Raw genomic sequence first — 18,987 nt, forward strand, 5'->3', positions numbered from 1 at the left:
GTGGAGGAGGGTTGGGTTCAGAGTTGGTGGAAGAACTGCAGAAGCCCCCCACACCCCCTCCACCGCGCTCTGGAAGGCCTCTTCCCTTTCCCTCCCAAAGCAAACAGAAAAGAAAACTTCGCTGAACCTGGGGGGACCCCTCCCTGCCTGGTTCCAGGTACCCGCACAGCCCCCTCCCCCAGCTTCCCCCCCCAGACTCTTCTAGTCTGTCTGCCTTTTCCTTTGAGACCACCAGCCCCTCGTCCTGGGAGGGACACACAAACTGTCTGTTTTCTGGCTAAGTCCTCCAGGACCTTTAGAATGATAACCCCACAGATGGGCTCAGCACTGTCACATAATAATATCTAACTTTTTTTTTTTTTTTTTTTTTGGTCCACTTTACATTCTTCATGTACTTCTTAACTCTTTGAGGCTCGCATTTCCTATAAGTGCTTTTACTTATAGGAAAGACAGGACTCAGGAAGGCAGGGCGGCTTGGCAGTCCTTAGGAAGACGAGTCCTCTACTTTCCCAAGTTTTCCCTACAGTTGGGCAGTGTGTCCATCCTAAGTCCTCAATGCTCATGGATCTTGTTTGTGCCAGAGGAAGCCATGGATTTGTTCAGACAGGAGCGGGCCAGAAGGGTCTGAGGGGACTTCGTCAGGGGGAGAGGTTACCAGTGTGGGTCCCAACTATGTCCTAGATATCTTCCAGAAGGGACTCTGGGCGATAATTCTGAAAGTCGTCCCCTCTTTCTGTAAGTGGGGAAATGAAGAAATTCAGGATCAGACACGAGCAGACATAGTTGATGAAGGTTAACCGGCGTGTAAAGGAAGTCACATTATGCTCCTGTTTCTTCACTTTTTGTTAGAGGTCAGGGGTTGTGCATCCAGATCTGTCTTGATTCAAGCCTAGAGACCCTTTCCAGTGGGCATGGTGCCCTGCCTACACCAGGGCAAACTAGAGCTGGCCTTTAAGGACGGGGGTAGGATTTGGGGTGGGGTTGGATAGGGCATTTCGTGTAGAGCTTCTGCCTGACTTTGAGATCCTATAGATTGATCCCAAACTTGTTTGCCCATGGAGCACATCCTATTTCCTGTGGGGTCAGAAACACCAAGTGGACAGAAACGCTGGTATTTTCTTCCTTCCTCTGTGAACTAAAACAGGCCTGGAGAAATGAAATATTTTGCTTGAGATGACATACTTAATATGTCCTGTTCAGTAGTTTGGAGTCTTACATATATTTGAGCCTCTATTATGGGTCATGTCATGTTCTGGGCTCTGAGATAAAACGCTCAAGAGTAGCCTCCGCTTGTGACACTAGTAACTGACATGTCAGGCGCTAATGTGGGGAGCAGCAGCAAGCATTTGGGGTGTTGTTGTTGTCTTTGGTGTTAATATTAAAGTGAAGGACAATTGTTTGCTTTTAAAGTGGAGAACAAAGACCCAAAGAACTCCCTTCTCCTGGCTCTAAGCCTCTCAAGTTTAGTAGTCGTAATCTGCCGCTTTGACAGCATACCGACATCACGCAGAAATGTCAGAGCTGGAAGGAGTCTTGGAGATAATGTGGTTCGGCTCTGTCCTTCAGTGGACAGTCCACGGAAGCCACCTTTTCCAGAACGTCTGTGAGGCGCAGTCCAGTGTGGGGCCCAGAGCGGGGTGTGCCTCAGCCCACCTGCATCGGACAGGCCCTTCCCTGAGGCGCAGTCCAGTGTGGGGCCACAGAGCGGGGTGTGCCTCAGCCCACCTGCATCGGACAGGCCCTTCCCTACATCCCCAGACTGTCTTCTCCTTCGCTGTGGTTAATCAGCGGTCTAGATTTGCCCAAAGGAACTCACTTGAAAAGTTTGAGGACTTAAATACTAATCAAGTTCACAGGAGAAAAAAGCAAGTTGGCTTACTAAAAGGTCTCTGTTTGTACCAAGTCAACAGGGATGAGAATCAGAAGTTAGTCAGAAGTTGGCAAGGAAAGTGGGCTTGAAAGAAGGGGGCGGAGGACCAACCAGGTGATCCTTGGAGCACGGGGGAAGGTGGGTTTCACAGCTGGGCCAAATAGAGAATAGTGCTTCCCCCATCAGTATGAACCCTCTGGTGAATACTCAGAAGGCATTTCTAGAGTCTTAACGAGTTATTTGACAGATTAGTAATCCCATAGCCAAGAGGAAAGGGAAGCCTCTTAATGCAGTTCTTGGTATTCTCCAACTTTGTTTTATAGGCTTCTGTCTCTGTCCTTTCTTTCTCTCTCAACATGCACCAGACAAACCCTACCCAGAGCGTTAGGTGACAGCAGGAGCTTCAGAATCAGTAGCAGGCTTAGATGTCTGAGCTGGCCTTGTGTTTCACAGGGGAGGAACCAAAGCCCATACAAGGCACAGGACTTGCCCCAAAGGACTGGCCCCAGTGCCGGCATTCAGACCGGCTCCCAGGAGTTTTAAAGCCACATTAGCAGTCTGTAAATAATTTGGTTGATGAGTTGGTGTCGTTATTTATCTTTTAAATACTTTTCACAGAAAGTAAAGACTTCCACAGTTCGTTTTCATCTCCTTGTGTTCATTGCTAAAGGACCCTGTTCTGAAAGTGCCTTAAGCTAAGTTCAGGATTACGGCCACTTAGAGGAGAGCAGGCTAGCCCGAGCTCGCTGTCAGACTCAGGATTCTGCTGCTCTGAAGCGCACACTGATTCTAGGGGCAAAAAAAATGCAGGACCACTCAAGGCTCCTGAAACCAAATTAGAAAGCTGGAACCTAACTTATCCGAACTTGGTAAAGACTGGCTCTGCTTACTGACTTTTTTTTTAAGTGTCTTTATTATGGTTTTTTTTGTGGTTTGTTTTTTTTTACAGAGATGAGAGTGAGTCAGAGAGAGGGATAGACAGGGACAGACAGACAGGAATGGAGAGAGATGAGAAGCATCAATCATTAGTTTTTCATTGCGCGTTGCAACACCTTAGTTGTTCATTGATTGCTTTCTCATATGTGCCTTGACCGCGGGCCTTCAGCAGACCGAGCAACCCCCTGCTAGAGCCAACGACCTTGGGTTCAAGCTGATGGGCTTTTTCCTCAAACCAGATGAGCCTGCACTCAAGCTGGTGACCTCAGGGTCTCAAACCCGGGTCCTCTGCATCCCAGTCCGATGCTCTATCCACTGAGCCACCACCTGGTCAGGCCAATCATTAGTTTTTCATTGTGCGTTGCAACACCTTAGTTGTTCATTGATTGCTTTCTCATATGTGCCTTGACTGCGGGCCTTCAGCAGACCGAGTAACCCCTTGCTCGAGCCAGTGACCTTGGGCTCAAGCTGGTGAGCTTTGCTCAAACCAGATGAGCCCGCGCTCAAGCTGGCGACCTCGGGGTCTCGAACCTGGGTCCTCTGCATCCCAGTCTGATGCTCTATCCACTGTGCCACCGCCTGGTCAGGCTTTACTGATTTTTTGATGTTTGCTGTTCTCAAGGTGCCATTAGGAGGCTGACACGGGTGGGAATCTTGGCCCGTGGGGGTAGTCGCATCTGCACCAGTGCCTGTGATGACCGTGACCCAGGCATGTATTCCAAGAGGCTCTGCAAAGTCTCCTCATTTGGGCAGCAGACCTGCCCAGGTGGCCACAGAGCAAGGTCACGAAGTGATGGGTAGCCTGGGAAACAGCGGAAGCGGCCCGTGTGCATGCCCGCAGGGCAGCAGGGAAGGGAGACCTCGCTCAGCTGCGGGAGTAGCTCAGCTGCGGGAGTCCCCGGGGAGGAGGACCGCAGCCGCAGGGCAGCAGGGAAGGGAGACCTTGCTCAGCTGCGGGAGTAGCTCAGCTGCAGGAGTAGCTCAGCTGCGGGAGTCGCCGGGGAGGAGGACTGCGGCCGCAGGGGCAGCAGGGAAGAGAGACCTTGCTCAGCTGCGGGAGTAGCTCAGCTGCAGGAGTCGCCGGGGAGGAGGACCGCGGCTGCAGGGCAGCAGGGAAGGGAGACCTTGCTCAGCTGCCGTGGTCGCCGGGGAGGAGGACCGCGGCTGCAGGGCAGCGGAGAAGGGAGGCCTAGCTCAGCTGCGGGAGTAGCTCAGCTGCAGGAGTAGCTCAGCTGCCGGAGTCGCCGGGGAGGAGGACTGCGGCCTCAGCAGTGGATTGGTTGTTGGCCGGCAAACTGCCCCCAGCCTGTGGAGTGCGCAGGGGCGCCTCAGGCTCAGCACCAGGCCAGCCCTGCCCAGGCCCTAGAAAGCAGCTCCGAGTTCTCTACTGCTGCCCGGGGCCTCAGTTATACAGAGACGAGATCCCTGGGGAGAGGCAGAGCACTGAATGGTGATCTTTGGCTGTCCTGACAGTGACGTAGATAAAAGGTGACGATAGCGGCCTTGGGAATACAGGACACAGTATAGAACACCGGTGTTGACTTGAAGTCAGGCCTGGGCTTGCTCCCAGTTTCACCTGCAGACAAGAGCTAAAACGTGCTGATTGTGGTGTGCTAGGTCTATTCTGAAGGTTTTACACCTCTTAAGTGGCTCGTTCAGTCCTCAAAACCGTTGGAAGTCCATATTATAATTATCCCTGCTTTACAGATGAGGCAGGGGGGCCCTGAGGTTAGTGGAATTGCCCAGGTAAAACAGCTGACCAGCCCAGGCGTTCTGGACCGGGTCCACATTCCTCGCTGACTGTGCTGCACTTGGGACTGGTGGTTCGTGTTCTGGGTGGTTCTGTTTTCCCGGGTTGTTAAATAAGCATGATTATGTTTTACACAACTAACGGCTACTATTTATTTTTAATTATACGTTAATCAGCGTCAGTGACTCTGCTGGTTTCTCTTGGTGCCTTGTGGCAGTGTGGCTGCCAGCACCCTTTACCTCCTTTCTGGTCTACGCTCAAGTGTCTGGGGACAACCACACAGACTTCTCTCCTGCTTCCAGACAGCTGCCTTCCTCCCGCGCATGGGGGACTTAGCTCCCAGCCCCAGGAGATGGAAACAGCCCTTACTTAATTGGAGCTGCGTTGAGCAGGGCTTTTAACACTGTGTCAACTCTCAGAGAGCTCAGCTTCCGCCTAGAACGTCAGGCTGTTTTCAACCTCGGCTCCGGTTTGGCCTTAGGTTGGCGACTCTCGAGTTCTGGGTGTCTTTAATTTCCATGTTCTGCATTCCCTGGTCTGGAACTTTGCCTCTTAAGCCTCTCCAGCTCAGAGTTCTCATCTTGATTCTTTCCACCAGTTATTGAGTGCTGGGTGTGCAGTGCCCTGCGGAGCCCAGAGATTGGCCACCCCGTCCATGTCCATGGGAGGAGCCGGGCATGGCCCCCAGCTGCAACTCCGCTGCAGCCTGAGAGAGGCGTGCTGGGGGCCAGCAGCAGAGCCTGGACTTCCTGTAGGGGAGGGAAGGGTGGGCTGTGAGGTCAGTCAGAGGCTGCCTGGCGGGGAGGAAGGCCGTTGCTGACGGAGGGAGAAGTGTCCCCTGCCGCCGTGGGTGACGCCGCTCTGCTCGGCTGGTGGAAGCTGCATGTTTGACACGATCTCTGCAATGTCCAAGGATTAACAGCTAGCCTCACCACATTCTCAGATGTGTGCTCTCCTGCAATCCTCTCCGCGTTAAGCTGGCATTTTTGTGACCTGGTCTCACACCCGAGAAAATGAAGACCCGTCAGGGTCGAGCACCTGTCTGGTGCCACTGCCGTGAAGCGTCGGGCTCTCACGTCCGTCCGGACGGGCTTCCCGGTGTCCTTGTTCTGGACAGGCCGTCTCAGGACCACACCGGACAGCTGCCAGTGGTGTCCAGACACGGTGCCCTGGTTAGCACTCGGCCGTGGCTGCTGTGGTGCCCGGCTCCGTGCGGGAGGCTCTGCGTGTCGCCCCCGAGCCTCGCGGTGGCGGCCGAGGCGGCTGTCTGCTCCCCATGTGTGGAAAGGGAAGCAGCTCATGGGCTCTGAAGCCGTCTGCCAGGGTCACGGAGCCACCGTGTTGACCCCGGCCTGCTGTCACCTTGTCCTTCTGCTAGGCCTGCGGGGGCGTAGCTGCCCCTTGGCATCGGCAGGACACTGCTTGTTGCCCTGGCAGCCGCCCGAGGGGTCCGTTTTCTGGGGCCCGATGACATTGGACTAATCTTGGGAAGTACTTTGAACACACCGGCCAGTGTTGTCTCTGGCCCCAGACTTACAGGGACAGCCCAAGGTCAGTGTGCTGGGACCGAGGCTGGTCTGGGCTCCCTCCTTGGGAGGTGTCCTGAGTGGGTCCCGTCTGCAGCAGCTTCTCGGCCGACCTTCAGCTGGGCCGCTTCTTCCAGACACACGTGTCCAGCCCGTAACTAGTCAGCCCAGGGTGGCTCTCGCCCAGGTCAGCTCATCTTCCCAGTCCCCTTTCCAGCCCTTTTTCTTCAACACGATAACTTTCATGTTTGTTTGTTTTTCACATTAAACTTGCTTATGACATGGTTTTTTATTCAGGTAAACTTTGGTGAAGTATACCATGGCCTTTTAGAGCATCCAACCAAATAGTAATCCCAGAGTTAACTGGTAGCTGCTCTTGGACAGTGGTTCCCAGCTCTTCGTTTTATTGATTTCTTTATTTTTAAGTTTGTTTACACTCTTCACTTTCCCTGTGCCGTGTGGGGCGCTGGTTCTGGCTGGTTTGGGTGCACACTGTGCCTTTTTTTTTGTTGCTATTGGTGATAGCTGCAGTTTTTGTTTGTTTTTGTTGTTTTTTGGCTTTTTGGTACTCTTGGAATAAATTGCTTGAGTGGGTTTTTGCTCATGGATTGAGCGTCTCTCAGATTGGTGGTAACCTGCTGCTCACCAGCGTCTCAGCATGCTGGAGTCGATGATAGCCCTCCACTGGAAAGGGGCCCAGTGTCTGTGGGCTGGCGGTCGGCGCCAGGGGCAGGAGGGGGCTGGGTGGACACTGACCCCCTTGGGCGCAGGTCAGAGTGGGAGTGAGACGTGTAGTGTCAGATTCTGCTGCCGGCATTACGAGGCAGTCGTGGGGTGTCGGTCGGGGATCCCGGCTGCAGAGACTCCAGGGCCTGCCCCAGACTGGCTTCGGGGCCCCAGGCAAGCTCGTCAGTCTTCGAGGCTCAGTTTCCTCACCTGCGAAAGGGGTATTATTGTCATCTAAGAGGAGAGGAGTCTGGAGTAAGTAGACAGGATTGACTGGGGGACTCTGCATTCTCCTGTCCATCACTCCTAACATGTGGTAAGCTCTAAGTGCTGTTGATTCCAAAGCTCTAAGACCTCTTTCTTTCAAACCCCTTCTCACCCCCCCCTCTGGCATTTCAGACCTCCTGATGAGTCTCTTGGCCTCTCATTGGTCAGTCTCCCGTCCTCAACTCCTGGTACCTCCAGAGGGAACTTGTTTCATCCATTCTAGGCATGCTCCTTCACACACTAACTTCCCTGAAGTCGGAACTGTGCGTAGTCGATGGCACACCATGGCGGTGACAGCAGCCTGCAGATCTTACTTATGTGGCCTGTCTTAAAAATGGATGACTTCTTAGATTCAATAAGCAGGACGTCTTTCTAGACTAGATCAAGAACTTGTAGTTACTTCCCGTGTCTTACAGTCAAACCTCAAGTCCCTTTGTCCGCCAGAGAGCGTGTCTCATGGCCGGACACCGGCTGCTGCGTCCCCGGTGACTGCTCCAGGTGGGTCAGGTCCTCCGCTGTCCACGCCCGGCCGCTGTGCGCTGGGCCGTCCATCCTGGGAGGCAGCTCGTGGGCCGCGTGGGCGGGGCTTCTCGGCCCGCCTCCCTCCCCTCCTCCCTCCCCGCCTTCCCCCCTCCTCCCTCCCCGCCTCCCCCCTGCCTCCCTCCCCGCCTTCCCCCCCTCCTCCCTCCCCTCCCCCCTCCCCGCCTCCCCCCCCTCCCTCCCCGCCTTCCCCCCCCCCTCCTCCCTCCCCGCCTTCCCCCCCCCTCCCTCCCCGCCTCCCCCCCTCCTCCCTCCCCGCCTCCCCCCCCACCTCCCCCCCTCCTCCCCCCCTCCTCCCTCCCCGCCTCCCCCCCGCCTCCCCCCCTCCTCCCTCCCCGCCTCCTCCCCTCCTCCCTCCCCACCTCCCCCCCTCCCTCCCCACCTCCCCCCCCCGCCTCCCCCCCTCCTCCCTCCCCCCCTCCCTCCCCGCCTCCCCCCCTCCTCCCTCCCCACCTCCCTCCCCGCCTCCCCCCCCCTCCCTCCCCGCCTCTTCCTGTTGCTCGGGCCGAACGGCGCCCTGGGTGTTCTCCGCGCTGCGGCCAGTCTTCTTGACTGACCAGGACCCTCTAGAAAGCGGGGACCACTTCTTAACTCCGGGCGCTCCGGTGTCTGCCGAGCACCGTTCTATGGAGGTTTCGGTGAATTGACGAGAGCCGGGTAATGAACGGCGGAGGAGGCTGGGACTCGGAATGGGAGGTAAAATCCTGGCTATTTTGTGTCCCTTTCGAGGTGCTGCTGCCTTTCCATACGGTCCATACCGACTTCCTCTAACGCTGAGCGTGCCGGCCTCAAGGGTCTGGGCAGAGGAGGCTGCGTTTTTGGGAGACAGATTCCAACGCTTCCTCTTCCTCTGAGTGATGAGATCTCATTTCTGGGAGACACCTGCTTGATTCCGGCCCCGCCCTGTTCTCTGTCCCCATGAGGGGTGGCACAGGGTGGGTCTGGGGGTACAGAGTTGGCTGCACGGTCTCCTCTCCGTTGGACTTGGGGGAGGAGGTCAGAACCCTCCTGGTGGTGGGTCTGCCTCTTTCGTCAAAGCCCCCGTGACCCGGGAGGGAGCGTGGCTGGGGAGGCCACGCCCTGCGCTGCCCCTCTGGGCGGTGGTCTGCGGCCAGCGCTCCGCCCTTCTCCCCCTGCCCCCGCCTCCAAAGCAGTGTCACACAATGAATGGCCTTTAAAATGGCACCTGGGACCTGGTGCGCTCCCAAAGGTTCATTTCCCTCGAATCCTCACCACCTCTGAATAACACTCCCACTGCTTCTCCCGCCGGGAAGCTCATGTTTTAACTCTAATCAGTCTTACAGAGCAGAACCATCAGATTATACTAAACAAGGGAATTACAAAACTTAATTTCCAAAACTTTCTTTCCTATTCAAGAACTGTAAATGTCATCTGGGAATTCTACTAGTTGCTGTGTATCTCTGTTCCCATGATGCATCCTGAAACTGGGGAGTCCCCGTAGGCCGGCCCGGGCCCCCGGGGCCGCTGCAGTGGGGGGCAGTGCTGAGGCTCCGTGAGCCCACTCCGCCCAGCGAACCCCAGTGGCATTCTGGATCTCCAGGGATCAGTGTCATTTCAGAACCAGCGTCTGGTAATCTCTGAAGTTTCTGCCTGTTTTCCCTTTCACAGTCCCCAGGTAAATGATGAGATTAGGTCTGGGCTGCTCAGCAGCGGGATCGCCTGGGCATCAGGCGCGTGTCCGTAGGCGGGCGCTCCATGGAGTTTGGCTGTCGCAGCCTGAGAACTGGGACGTGTGACCATCACTTCCGTTTTCCGACCAGGCTCATCCTTTGTCTGACACACGGCCTCCAGCACTGGCGTCACTGAAATCGGTCACTTCCTTGGACTAGGCTGGGGTCCAGGAGGGGTAATGATGTTGGTGACAGTCAGGATGTGATGCTCTCAGAGGATCTTACACTTGCAAGACCTGTTTCAGGCCTGTGACCTAACTCACAGTTCTCTGTGGAGCAGTGTCATCCTCGTCTGCTGGATGACAAGACTGAGGCTCAGGGACTTGCCCAGCGTCTGACCGTCCTGCCTCAGTCTCCCCGTGTTTTCCTTTGACCTGAGGGTCCAGTGAACCCGTGGGACTTCCTCGCGCCTGGTCTGTGCTCGTCCCCTGATGTCAGCTCGGCCTGCGGCTCGAGAGCAATGGATGCCTCGAGGGCCCCATCCTTCTGCCATCGTGCTGAGGTGACGCAGTGGCCGGCCAGCCTGCCTGCGGGGAGCGGTGGGAACTCCAGCCTGCCGCTCCTGTGTTGGGTGGGCGGGGGCTTCTGCCTGAAACGTGCTGCAGCTTCTGGGGAACCGCGCCTCCGCGGAGAAGGGCTCTCTGTCGCTAGGACAACTGGCGGTGGCCCCATTCGCCATCTGCCGTGCCCATGGAGGCTGTGTGTGCTCCTGAGAATGGCTCCTCCCCAGTGCTCACCCCTCCCCCAGCACCTCTGAGCCAGGCCCCTTCCCCGGAGCAAGCTCTCCGCCCACCCGCCAGGGTCCCCTCCGCCCCACCCACGCGCCTGCGTGGGGCATCTTTACCCCGTCTCTTCCCCAGGGTTCTCACCACCTGGACTTACACTGTAGTCTGTTTTGCAGACTTGTTTTCCTTCCACTTTGGTTGCCATAGTTCCCAACTCTGTATATAAAATAATCGTCCCTCCCACCCTCTGTTTCCCCACTGCCTCAGTGAAAAAGTTGCACTGTTTTCTGATGTGGCCTTTCGAGAAGGGATTGGATGGCTTTTTAATCGTTTCCTTTCTGGCTCCACTGCCACAGACATTTCTTGTCCTCCTGTTTATGTGTCTTCATTGATTCAGAATTCCAATCACCACCTCATCTGCTGGTGTCTCTAGACGGAGGGCCTGGGCCCAGGAGAGCTGTGACCTAGACAGACAGTCGTGAGATGGGAAACAGCGGACTTAGAAAAAAAACCCCAAAAGCCCATCTGCTCTAAACTGGTTCTACCTGTATCGCTTTGATTATGAGTAATATAAACAAACAAATTGTACAATTGCAGGGGAAATGACGCCTGTCAGGTCGTGGTCAGAAACCTGAGTGCTTCTGCCTGCCCGTCTTACTGCCTCAACCTGGAACTCCCCACGCACTGGCTGCGGCAGACCATGGGCCTTGGGCGTCTCGGTGGGCTGAGTGGGGAGGAGGGCGTCCCGGACCACAGTGCCCTGATAACAGAGACTAAGTGGTCGGTGATGAGGGGACCCTCCAGGAGGCTCTGCGAGGAGGAGCAGCCCTCGACTTTTAGTAGACTCGAGACGCTGAAATGGGGTTCAGAGGACTTGGCCTTAGGCCCTGGCTTGGTCATGAACGGTTCACGTGATCTAGGACAGGCCCGGCCCCGTCAGCTGAGTAAGACAGCTGTCCACTGAGGCTTCGCTCTCAGGCACTGGTGGTCATCCAGTGAGGCCACGGTGTGCTGTGCGTTATTTCATAGAGAATATTGGGGTGTGCTTGGAGATGCTGGTCCCCAGCTGCCCTGGTGCTTCTGAAGTTCAAAAGGAAAGACAGACCTGGGGTTTCAGGCCACACAACTTGATTCCACCTGTCCCTCTGCTTCGGACGCGCTGTCCCCGCCAGACTGCCGCTTACACACCTCGTGTCCGTTTGTTCTTCGTCCCGCTGAGTGGTTCCGTCTCAGCCTAGAGTTCCCTCCTTGCCGATTGACTGCCTGCCCTGTCCTTTTGGGGTAACTTGAGTCCTGTCCCTCTGGTTTCGTTAGATCTGGCAGCTCCTGCCACCTCTCACTGTTCATGAAATGACCTCAGTGCAGGCGCACGGCTTACGGTGGTGGCTGTTTAGGTGCCTGTTGTCCCCTGAAAATGAGCTTTGTGGCGACGGGGAGTGCCGTGTGCTCCCTGTGCCGGGTGTGCGGCGGGCGGGCGAGCAGAGAACTGGTGACCGGAGCGCCCCTCCAGGCCACGTGCTGGGTGCAGAGACAGGAGTCGGCACACAGGTCAGAAAGGAGGGAGGAGAGGTCGTCTGCCTGGCCGGAGTCCCAGGTGTGTGGCGGGCTTCCAGCCCGGGGGCGTGGGTGCTGTGGTTCTGCCCATTTGGAGACGGAATAATGGAACGCAGTGGTTTTGTAGTCTGAGTTGAGCCTTCACTCTTGAAGTCTCTGTGAGCCTCCAGTTCTTTATTTTATCCGATGGGGCCACTGGCTCCTGCCTCTGTAGGTAGTGGCAAATACTCATCTGAAGGCCAAGGGCCAGTGCAGGCACTCTGTAAGTTGTTACACATGACACTGATAGGAAGAAGTAGAAGCAGAAACTGGGAAGGGTGAACCAGGTTGCCTCCTGGCTGGCTGTTCACCAGTGTAACCCTGAGCTGCCGCCCAGGCGCCCTGCATCCCAGTCCAGGTGCTCGGTGCTGGTCCCCACCGCCTGTGTCGGCCGTGTCTCCTTAGCTGCGACTCACCCGGTGTGAGTGGAGCTGGCCGGCCAGTGTGGAGCTCCCCTTGGACGGGAGCGATGGTCCCCAGCCACTCGCACCCGAGGACCCCGCATTCTGGTAGCCCACGGTGGTGTGCGTATGCCCGCCCGCTCACTCAAGCTCTCTCGGTCTTCCTTTGATTTAGGAGAAAGGATCCTGGGTTATGCTGAGGAGCCCTGTTACCTCTGGTTTGTCATGGAGTTCTGTGAAGGTGGAGACCTGAACCAGTACGTCCTGTCCCGGAGGCCAGACCCAGCCACCAACAAAAGCTTCATGCTGCAGCTCACGAGCGCCATTGCCTTCCTGCACAAAAACCACATCGTGCACAGGGACCTCAAGCCAGACAACATCCTTATCACGGAGCGCTCTGGCGCCCCCGTCCTCAAGGTGGCGGACTTTGGACTGAGCAAGGTCTGCGCCGGGCTGGCGCCCCGAGGCAAAGAGGGCAGTCAAGACAGCAAAAATGTGAACGTGAATAAGTACTGGCTGTCCTCGGCCTGCGGCTCAGACTTCTACATGGCCCCCGAGGTCTGGGAGGGACACTACACGGCCAAGGCCGACATCTTTGCCCTGGGCATTATCATCTGGGCAATGATAGAAAGAATCACTTTCATTGACTCTGAGACCAAGAAGGAGCTCCTGGGGACCTATATCAAGCAGGGGACCGAGATCGTCCCCGTGGGAGAGGCGCTGCTAGAGAACCCAAAGATGGAGCTGCTCATCCCCCAGAAGCGCAGGACTTCCATGTCTGAGGGGGTCAAGCAGCTCCTGAAGGACATGTTAGCTGCTAACCCGCAGGACCGGCCCGATGCCTTTGAGCTTGAAACCAGAATGGACCAGGTCACATGTGCTGCTTAAAATTCAGGGCAAAGCATCTTGGGTGTTTTTAAACTAGGTGAGTGTACGCTTCTTGTTGCGCATGCTGTCTTCCTGGACCGGCGTTCCGCCCGGGGCCCCGGGGTGGGCCCTATGCAGTCTCGGGGGAGGCAGGGTGCAGGAGAACTGAGTGCTTGTTATCCGAGACGCCCCAAGTCTGAGGAGGAGCCACGGGGATTCTCTAGGTGTGAGCCGAACATCTGCAAGGGTGTCCTGAATGGGGTTGGCATTTGAGCTGAGTCTGCTGAGTTTTCTAGAAATATTTCTCCTCATCAATTAATAAATGCTTACAGCGGAAAATGTGCACAGAAGAAAAAGGTTTGGGCAGTTTTTTTCGGAGGATGAACGCTGTCCCTAACTGCGTCCCTCCTGTTTGCACGTGCAGTTCTGCCTGGCCGGGTGCAGGCGTGTCCCTGCTCTCTGACGCCACACCAGTCTGAGCATCTCACCTGGTGCCGTGCTGTGGAAATGTGGCTTTCCATAACTGACATTCATCATGTCCGCCATAATGTCACCCTTCTTCTTTAGCTATCAGAGGGTTTCTCCATTTCTAGGCACTAAACAGTGCGTGAGGGAGTGTTCTTACCTGGAAGTTTTGCTTATTTAAGTTACTGCCCACATTTATCGTGGGCTTTTCCTCCTCAAGTATCGTACCAGGCTCTGGGGCAGCGGTGGTAAGCAGCACTGGAAACTGGCCCCATCCTCATGAATTCTGCAGCTTGATGGAGGAGAGAAACATTCATATTTATCACAGCTGCTTTGCAACAAAGAAGAGGTGTTAAGGAACATTGACCTTTCAGGAGATGGTGCTCAGAGGCGAGAGCAGGGACCTGGGGCCACCGAGGGAGCAGTCCGGGTAAAGACCCAGACTCTGCAAGGACCGGAGCCAGAGGGAGCCTAGCGCACTTGAGGGACTCCACCGATTTGGGTATCGGGAGAACAGTGGTCATATGGATCAGTGGTTTTCAGCCGCCAGTCTGCGGGCCGGTGCTGGTCCGGGACAGAATCAGCCCCGATACTGCATGAAGATGATGGAGTCCTGGCTCCCGGCCGGCCTTTCTGTTAGACCGTTGTCACAGCTGTGACTCCGGCTGCACGCAGGAGACACACGTGGCCCCCATGCCGGCCCCGTGAAGAGAGGCCTCCATAACTGGGGTCGTAGGTTTCAGAGTACCGTTTAAATCAGGGTTTCCGTTTTCTAGCAGTGAAAGGCAGTGCGCTTTGGGTTGGAAAGACGGCATCCTTCGGAAAGGAGTGCTGCCTGGTGGCCTCGCTGGGACCAAGTCCTGGTGTCTGTGGTTCACTGGCTGTGTGACTTCAGGCCAGTTGTTCTACCTCTCTGGCTTTTATCATCTATGAAATAAAGCGGATCGTGTTTGTCTCATTGAGGTTGTTGGGATGCACAAGAGGTTGTGAAAGCGCCCTGTAAGAACGGTCTAGACCAGGGGTCAGCCAGGTCCCTACCGCCCCCTAGTGGTGGTCAGCCCGGTCCCTGCCGCCCCCTAGTGGTGGTCAGCCCGGTCCCTGCCGCCCCCTAGTGGTGGTCAGCCCGGTCCCTGCTGCCCCCCTAGTGGTGGTCAGCCCGGTCCCTGCCGCCCCCCTAGTGGTGGTCAGCCTGGTCCCTACCACCCCCTAGTGGTGGTCAGCCTGGTCCCTGCCACCCCCTAGAAGGTGTTCCAGCTTTCATGGTGGGCGGTAGCGGAGCAACCAAAGTATAAATTAAAAGATAGATTTAACCAGAGTAAGTTGTTTTATAAAGATTTATTCTACCAAACGGCAAAAATCTGACATAAAGTACTTGGTAAGTAATTAATTAGTATATGTTCTAACATGCTGTAACTCTGCTTTATAAATTTTATAAAGTAAAGTTACTTCCCTACTTTATAAATCACCATGACTGTGGAACAGGTGGGCGGTTAGAAAATGTTACTACTAACAGATACAAAAGTGGGCGGTAGGTATAAAAAGGTTGACAACCCCTGGTCTAGATGAAATGGTAGAGGGGAGGATTTTAGATGCGCACTTCTGACTCGGGGTGGAAGTCTTGTCTCCTGCTTTTTCCTGAAAGTGGGGGTCTTCCGCGGGGGTCTTGCTTCTGGTGCTTACCAAATGTTTTTTTCCCAAACAGAGCTGTCCCCAGGGCAACTCTGTCCAATGGCTTGTTTGAGGACAGTTATCTATTTTTAAAGGTCACTCAGTGATGAATTCTATCTTTCTCTTATTTGTCATTTTTTTTAAAGATGCTTAATTCCTTTCTAATGGTTGCTGCCAGCCGGCCACAAGCCTGACCCAACATGGGAGGCCAGCCAGCCTGATGTCCCAGGTGCCAGCGCCCACATGTCACCAGGGAGGGTGTTCTGGGGCTGAGGGACTGCGTTCTGGCCGGCTCACTGTCTGATACACAGGCCTCGGTTACTAAGGCCTTTGGGAGCCAGGGCTGCGCGTGACGGTTCTTTGGAGCAGACAGCGCCAGCTGCTGAGGCAGTCGTGTGGGTGTGGTCTGAGGGGCCACAGGGAAGTCCTCGCTCCCTCTGACCTGTCGCTGCTCCCCCTGACCTGTCGCTGCTCCCCTCGGAGAGAGCAGTCAGGCCAGTCTCTTGTTGAAGTGGCGAGTGCTGTATGTACCCTGGCCTGGGGTAGCAAGCGGGGGTCTGGGTCGGCCCCGTGACTGGTTTCCGATTTTGCTCCTGTTTTGCAAGAGCTGAGGCTTTTTGTTTTTGAATGTGAGGGTCGTCACACCTCTTGTTGGGCCCCGGTGGTCTTCTGGACTCACAGACGTCCACTCGTCTGACCGCAGCAGCATGCTAGCTCACACTGAAGCTGTGGGAGCCGCTCGGGTCACTTGCTTCCTCTCGGCTGGAATTATATCCCAAACCGAGTCACGTTCCAGAGTGGCAGGTTCATCAGAAGTGACAGTAAAAGCTCAGTGAGAAGGGGCTCAGCTGACCTGGCTCATTTCAGACAGCGAAGTCTCCAGAGCACAGTCACGGAGGGTAACTTACAAATGTGGTTTTAGGTGAGAAATGGGGAGCCCAGGACGAGATCTGTCCACAGGTCTCTTCTGTTGAGAGTGACTTCCTGGCCCAGCCATCAGGACTGCCCTCCCTGGGGGGGTGGCCAGGGTAGCTTTGGGGCTGCAGCCCCCGTGGCCGCCCTGCCTCCCGAGTGTGGAGGCCGAGGGGTTCGGCCGAAGGGGGCACAGTCCTGCGTTGACCAGAGATGGTGTTACGTGTAGGTCCTCCCTGGGCAAAGTGCTTTATGACCCTTATCTCGTTACGTCAGTAAGTACCTTCCTGAAGGTCACAGAGCTAGTAGGCATACAGCCATGGTTGGCTTGACCCCGTAGGGTGTGTTACCCCATTGAATCACCTGTAAACGCAATGCTTTTATAGCTGAATTCAACAAACAGCTGCGCAGGGGGTAGATGGGTCCTCTGGGTGTGGGGGCAGGGTGGAGGTGGGGGCCCTGGTGCAGTAGCTTCCAGCTTGGAGGGCGTTGTTCTCTGAGACGCTCAGTGCTGGTCAACAGCTAGGCAGGAGGCCCGAAGGGATGTGTAAGCAAGCAAGGAAGGCTTCATGGGAGAGGCGAAACTACCGCAGGGACCAGAGCTAGAGGTTTGATTCTTCACCCCTGAGGCTTGTCCCACTGTCTCTGGTGAAGCCTTGAGCAAAGGGAGGGTGGGAGGAGGGAGAGGCCAGTGACCCAAAGCGGATGATTAGATTCTTAGAGAGTGGGGGTTTTAGTTAAAGTGCAGAGATCATTGGGAGGAGTGTGTGGGCTGGCGAGTCCTTGTAAAGGTCGTTGGTCCAAGCAGACCCGGGACCTCGGAGCCTCTTGGGTCCCTGTCTGTAAAGTGGAAGTCCAGCCCTGCCTCCGCCTTTCTCCCCAGACCCCAGGGAGCTGTGCGCGTGAGGGGCGCAGGGAATGAGGGGCGCCAGGTCGTTGGCGTCTCTGTCCCCCGAGACGTTAAGCTCAGCCTTCGCTGGGTGGCCTGGTGGCCCTAGGGACCAGCATGCAGGACGTCCTCTGGGGCCTGGCCTGTCTCGGCGTTTCCTGGGAGACCCCGGTGGGGAAGGCTGCTGTCTGTGAGGTCCGCCAGCCCCGAGCGCTCTGGTCCCTGCTCCTGCGGCGTCCATGTCAGCGAGGCGGCTGAGCCGTGGGTTATGTAACGTGGCCTCCAGGGATGCTCTGTCCCTTGAAGCTCTACAGGACATCAAAGCATCTGCGAGGGGATAGGCCTGCCGCAGGCTTCGCTGCTCCTGTTATCCTTGGCATCCGCGGCTCCTCCCAGCCCAGACAGCGTCCCTCTGGGCAACTCGGAACTGCTCCTGCACCTCCCTGCTGTGAGCACAGCTGCCTGACGCTGGGGCCTCGGGTTCCTGTCCTCTCACCGGGTGCACAGAGAACCCAGCAGCGGCAACAGTTCCTGGTTACAAAAGCCCGCTCTGAGGGCCCCTGACGAGTGCAGGGCAGAGAGGGCTGCCCTTTTATCTCCAGTCCTGAGTTAAGGACTGTAGTATGTTACTATCCTAACGGCATCTGCAGGCTGCTTCCTGTTCCCGCCTGTATCTGCAGGTGGGAGAGCTGAGAACCACTCGCCTGTGAGAGTCAGATGTGAAACAGGGTTCCTGACGGAACATTCCGTGGCCCGTGCTGCCTCTTCGGCCTCTTTAACAGCGGCTTCTGATGGGTTTCTATATTTTTCGAGGCAGACTGAGTTCCCCTCCAAACAGCATCACACAGGTGGCCCTGTTGCTCATTTATTGAACCTTGACTAGAGCAAGGGACTGACTGCATCATTTCTGCCTGTCCTTGGTGTGGCTGCCTGCAGCCCTGGGTGGGAAGGTCCTGGCCGAGGCCCACCTGGTGAGCGGGCATCGCCCGGTGGAGTGTGGGTGCTGTAGAAGCTCGTGCTGCCCCCGCGGGGACGGGCGCAGCAGTGGGGATGAGACAGGGGCAGCGCGGTAGTAGGCGTGACTTGGAAAGAGTGGACAGAATGCTTTCTGGAGGACGTGGCGTCTTGGGCTGGTTCTTGAAAGTACGTAGGTATAGAGGTGCCTGTTGGCCAGGTGACGAGTGAAGAGGCCACATCTTGGGGTTTGTCAGGACTCGGCTGGCAAGGGGAGAGGGCACTGTTCTAGAGAAATTCCCAGCCAGCGATGCAGCCACGGCCGGGGCGCACGCAGGGGAGGGGAGGAGCTGGGGGGGCGCACGCAGGGGAGGGGAGGAGCTGGGGGGGGCGCACGCAGGGGAGGGGAGGGGCTGGGGGGGCGCACGCAGGGGAGGGGAGGGGCTGGGGGGGGCGCACGCAGGGGAGGGGAGGGGCTGGGGGGCGCACGCAGGGGAGGGAGGAGCTGGGGGGGCGCACGCAGGAGAGGGGAGGAGCTGGGGGGCGACCGAGGCTCCGTGCTGATGAAGGAGGGCGGCCCTCCTCTCGTTCCCCCGGCGAGCCCTCAGTGCTGCTACAGAATCAGGGAGCCAAGACCTCCTGCCGCAATTCCAGGGTTCAGAGGCCTGGCAGGCCTTAAAACCGCCAGGCGGGTTTAAAATAAATCAATACCATAAAATACAGCAATGAATTTCCCAACTTAAGAGGAATTTCACTTTCTGTTAGAGGTGCCAGGGGAAAGCTGTAACTCAACCCGCATCGCACACAGGTCAGAATTCTGTTTTGTTTCTTTGTAAAAGGAAGTGATGTCTGGGGACTTGGGAGGGATGGATTAGAGCCACCCAGACGTGCCACCGGGCACGGGGAGGGACGTGGTGGTGCTGTGTCCCTGCGGCACGGAGGAGCTGGACGTGGGCCCAGGCAGGTCATCTCGCGAATGGTGACCTGATTTTTCAGGATGACGAGGCGCGGCCCTGCGGCAAGCCGGCGGGCGGGTCGGCTTCTCTGGACCGTGTTGGGTTGCAGTCTCGGCCGTCTGTTCCGGTGGCAGAGTCACATGATGCGAGCCGTTGACTCATTCTGCATTTACGTCCATCCTTTTGCATAAAGGAAACCCTGAAATGTCGTGTGCAACACCCTCTGGTCTCCGTCTTCTGCCTTTCCTCAG

At 56.5% G+C, this 18,987-nt stretch overlaps 1 protein-coding gene across 4 annotated transcripts in view; it reads left to right on the plus strand.

Moving 5' to 3' along the window:
• The window catches only part of STK35 (serine/threonine kinase 35), a 35,203-nt gene that overhangs the window by 2,296 nt on the left and 13,920 nt on the right, over positions 1 to 18,987 (plus strand). For all 4 annotated transcript variants that reach the window (XR_010751474.1, XR_010751473.1, XR_010751475.1 and 1 more), the window contains exon 3: positions 12,201 to 12,950. Coding sequence is in view for 1 of the 4 variants with exons in the window: in XM_066384254.1 (XP_066240351.1) it covers positions 12,201 to 12,913 (713 nt within the window). In the remaining 3 variants the exon portion in view is untranslated. The remainder of the gene's footprint in view (positions 1 to 12,200; positions 12,951 to 18,987) is intronic.

This window comes from Saccopteryx leptura, chromosome 5 (assembly GCF_036850995.1).
Source record: "Saccopteryx leptura isolate mSacLep1 chromosome 5, mSacLep1_pri_phased_curated, whole genome shotgun sequence".
In the NCBI taxonomy this organism is placed as follows: domain Eukaryota; kingdom Metazoa; phylum Chordata; class Mammalia; order Chiroptera; family Emballonuridae; genus Saccopteryx; species Saccopteryx leptura.